The 3,983-nt window shown below is 44.1% G+C and overlaps 1 protein-coding gene across 5 annotated transcripts in view; it reads right to left on the bottom strand.

Moving 5' to 3' along the window:
- The window catches only part of Dnah8 (dynein axonemal heavy chain 8), a 253,949-nt gene that overhangs the window by 149,482 nt on the left and 100,484 nt on the right, over nucleotides 1-3,983 (bottom strand). For all 5 annotated transcript variants that reach the window (XM_031346761.1, XM_031346760.1, XM_031346759.1 and 2 more), the window contains one exon: nucleotides 1,957-2,181. In XM_031346761.1, the coding sequence (XP_031202621.1) occupies nucleotides 1,957-2,181 (225 nt within the window). The remainder of the gene's footprint in view (nucleotides 1-1,956; nucleotides 2,182-3,983) is intronic.

The following is a 3,983-nucleotide window of genomic DNA, read 5'->3' on the forward strand; positions in this document are numbered from 1 at the left end:
CTCTGTCTCTCTCTGTCTCTGTCTTTCTCTGTCTCTGTCTGTCTCTCTCCGTCTGTCTTTCTCTGTCTGTCTCTGTCTTTCTGTCTCTCTATCTCTCTGTCTCTTTCTCTGTCTCTGTCTGTCTATCTCTATCTTCATCTCTGTCTCTCCCTCCCTCCCTCCCTTCCTCCCTTCCCCCACTCCCCTGCTTCCTGCATTGGGACAAAATGTACTTGGCCAGCTTCCTGCCCCTACCGCCATCCCTGCCTTCATGCACTCTAACCATAAACTGAAATAAACGCTTTGGTCCTTAACTTGCTCCTGGCAGTGGTATTTGATTGCAGAAACAGAAAAGCAGCAGATACAGGAGCTAAGCAGCAACACGACTCGTGGTCTTGGGCTTCCTGCTTGTGGGTGTGACCCAACCAGCTGCCTCAAGTTGCTATGGCCTTGACGGCCTTGGAATGATGGGCTGAGCCTTGAACCATGAGCCCAAACCAAGTCTCCCCTGAGCTGAGTTTTGTCCGTTTCAATCCTAACAACAGGGAAAGAAACTGAGGGACACGTGGGTTCTGGCTTTAGAAGAACTTGGCCACAGCTGTAATTAGCATCCTATTTCCAAGGAGAATGGAACTCCCTCACAAACTCCCTCCCTACAAACTCTTGGCCAAATCAAGTTCTCCTAGATGCTGACAATGGGACAACAGCCATGTACGTCTGGTAAGGCTTGTCTCTGCTCAGCTTCAAGTCCCCTCTTTCCCAACAGGTCCACCACAGCTCATGACCTGTCCCGACTCAACTAGGTCCTACCCTTGAGCATTTGTTGAGTAGAGCAATTAATTTTTAACAAATCAATTGGTTCCCCACTTTCAAGGGGGGAAAATGGCTTTATATCCTCTTTTTAGAGCTCCTGTGTCCTTTGCCTGTAGCCTGTCTTTTCTTGTCCAATAGTACATTTTCTAAGGCTCTTTTCTAAAGTTTATACTGTACTGAAAGATCATTGTTTGTCTAGCTTCAATTCTGTCAGAGTTTTGTTCTGGTGTGTGTGTGTGTGTGTGTGTGTGTGTGTGTTTGGTAAGTCTGTTTTTTAAAAGTAATTGGTACCTAAACTGTAAAACCCTGTACAAAGTTCCACGGCTTCAGAATAGTCTTTCTACCTGAATAGAAAGAGTCGGAGAGGCATGTTGCATTTGGAAGTAGGCAATATTTCTTTGAGTGGCTTCCTTGAGTGATGGCTTGTATATGTTCAGCCCAGGGAGTGGCACTATTAGGAGGTGTGGCTTTGTTAGAATAGGTGTGTCACTGTAGGCGTGGGCTTTAAGACCCCCATCCTAGCTGCCTGGAAGCCAATCTTCTAGCAACCTTCAGATGAAGATGTAGAACTCTCAGCTCCTCCTGCACCATGCCTGCCTGGATGCTGCCATGTTCCCACCTTGATGATAATGGACTGAACCTCTGAACCTGTAAGCCAGCCCCAATTAAATGTCGCCCTTTATAAGAGTTGCCATGGTCATGGTGTCTGTTCACAGCAGTAAAACCCTAAGATATTGTAAGCGGGTGAGATGGCTCAGCGGTTAAGAGCACGGACTGCTCTTCCGAAGGCTCTCAGTTTAATTCCCAACAACCATATGAAGGCTCACAACCATCTGTACAGCTACAGTATACTCACATACATAAAATAAATAAATCTTTAAAAAAAAAAAACAGCAAAAAGAAAAAAGAAGAAAGAAAAAGAAAGGAAAGAAACCAAATGTCTTGTAAAGACTAATGAATTAAGATACACCCATCTTGCTGGAAGCGCCCACTCCACCTACACAGGTGTAGACAGTGTAAGAAGCCCCACGTGTAAGGTGAGCGCATGGAAGTCCAACATTCCGAGCAGCATGTAACTGCTCGGTGATAGGTACTGGACTAAATTACAACGAGGCATGGGGGTGGGGCACGAGGGCGGGGTGTCGGGGGGGCAGGAAACTCTACCAAGTCATCAAAGATATCTCTCTGGTGCACGTGGATTGTGATCAAAGTTTCAAACTTCACTCGGTCAAACTTGCTCAGGTCATGCGTCGTCTGGCTGATGAGGGTGTTTAGAATGTCCAGAAACTTCTGGTTGGTGATTTGCATGATTTTCCTGTCATCCTTGGCGTTATTTAAAGCCTCTTCCGAGTCGTGTGTCCACAGCATTTGGACTCCCAAGAGCCCAACCTGCAGACACATGAATGGCATGTTTCCACACTTAGAACCAATAAGCAGCACACACACTTGTATGGTATGTTTACACGCTTAGAACCGACAGACAGCATACACACGTGTATGGCATGTTTACACCCTACAAACAGCACACATCCATGTATAGCATGTTTACAACCTACAAACAGCACACACATGTGTATGGCATGTTTATAACCTACAAACAGCAGACACACGTGTGGCATGTTTACAACCTATAAATGGCAGACATACATGTATAACATGCTTATAAACTGCAAACAGCATGCATACATGTATGGCATGCTTACAACCTACAAACAGCAGACACACGTATATGACATATTAACATTTAATCTTGGTTGTCACTTATTCACATAAAGCAGGCAGGATTGACATTATTAAAGCTTTAAATAACAATCTTATCTATGTATGTGAGTGTATGTGTGTGTGCATGCCATATGTGTCATGGTGAGTCCAGAAGACGTGTGTGTGTGTGTGTGTGTGTGTGTGTGTGTGTGTGTGTCTAAACACTAGGAAGAAATACAGTCAAACATAGTCATCATTTCCAGGCGGTATAAATATAAGTAATTTTTATTCCTACTCTCGCGGTTTTTACATGTCCCCAGATTTTTATACCAACGATCCATCACATTCATAATCTTTAAAAATATGTTCTGAAAGAGACTGGAGGTGAGGTGTTTTTAAATTAACTTGATAGCAGGCAGATTTCAGTTATTTGGAAGAGATGCTTTAAAGCAATAATATATATATACATACACTAAGAGAACTCTGGGAAGATGCTCAGCTCTTGCGGCGCGTCCTGTCCAATCCCTCCACCGCTCTGAACCTGCTCCTAATTTTCCTCCTAACGCTAATTCCCCAGTCAGGATGAGACATGAGAACGCGCCCTGGTGTGTGCTTCCCACGGGTAGAGAAAATACGCCGTCTTACTGTTAAGAGACTCGTTTCTTCGGCTCATCAAGGGAAATATTAAAATAAAAAAAAATCTCTAACAAGAACATTAAAATTTTTCAAGGCAACTATAAAACATTAAAACCATAGCATTGAAATCATCTCTGTGGTGGAGGTGGATCCTTGTCTGTGCTGAGACCGTTCGAATAATTAATGCTCAATCATTTCTCGGCTGTTTCCACAGTGTGCTCATTAATTTGGGAACTAATTGAAGTTCAGGCAGGAACAGGAAACACAGATGGGACAAAGTCTGGTCCCCACCCCCTTGGGTATCTCTTCTATTTTGCGTTCCTTATGAAGAGACTAAAAGCTACTTTTTGTCTACCCTGGGTGAAATGTTAATAGAAGTGTCAGTTCTTTATTCCCCATAACGATATTTGGCATGTCACAGGGAGCTTATGAGAGACACGGGACAGGAGAACCATTGGCAAGAACACCCACTTCCACCCTGACAAGATGAGATTTACATCAGGAAAATGTATAGTTATTCCCCCCATATGTGTCCATAAACCCTATCCAAATCCTATCTCTATATAGTGAGATATATGTGCATATACATCAGTAACAGAGGTTCTCCGCCTTCCTAACACTGCGACCCTTGAATACGACTCCTCAAGTTGCGGTGACCCACCCCCACCCCAAACCATAAGATCATAACTCTCCGTTTGCTACCGTTATGAATCAGAACGTAAATATCTGACATGCAGGAAATCTGATGTGCAAGAGGGTTGCACAACCCACAGGCCGAGAACCACTGATTTCTAAGATGGAATTTCCCATGCATTGTTTGAATCTTGGCATACGTCCTTGGGGGTGGGAGACGG

Source organism: Mastomys coucha, unplaced genomic scaffold (assembly GCF_008632895.1).
Source record: "Mastomys coucha isolate ucsf_1 unplaced genomic scaffold, UCSF_Mcou_1 pScaffold3, whole genome shotgun sequence".
Taxonomy (NCBI): Eukaryota; Metazoa; Chordata; class Mammalia; order Rodentia; family Muridae; genus Mastomys; species Mastomys coucha.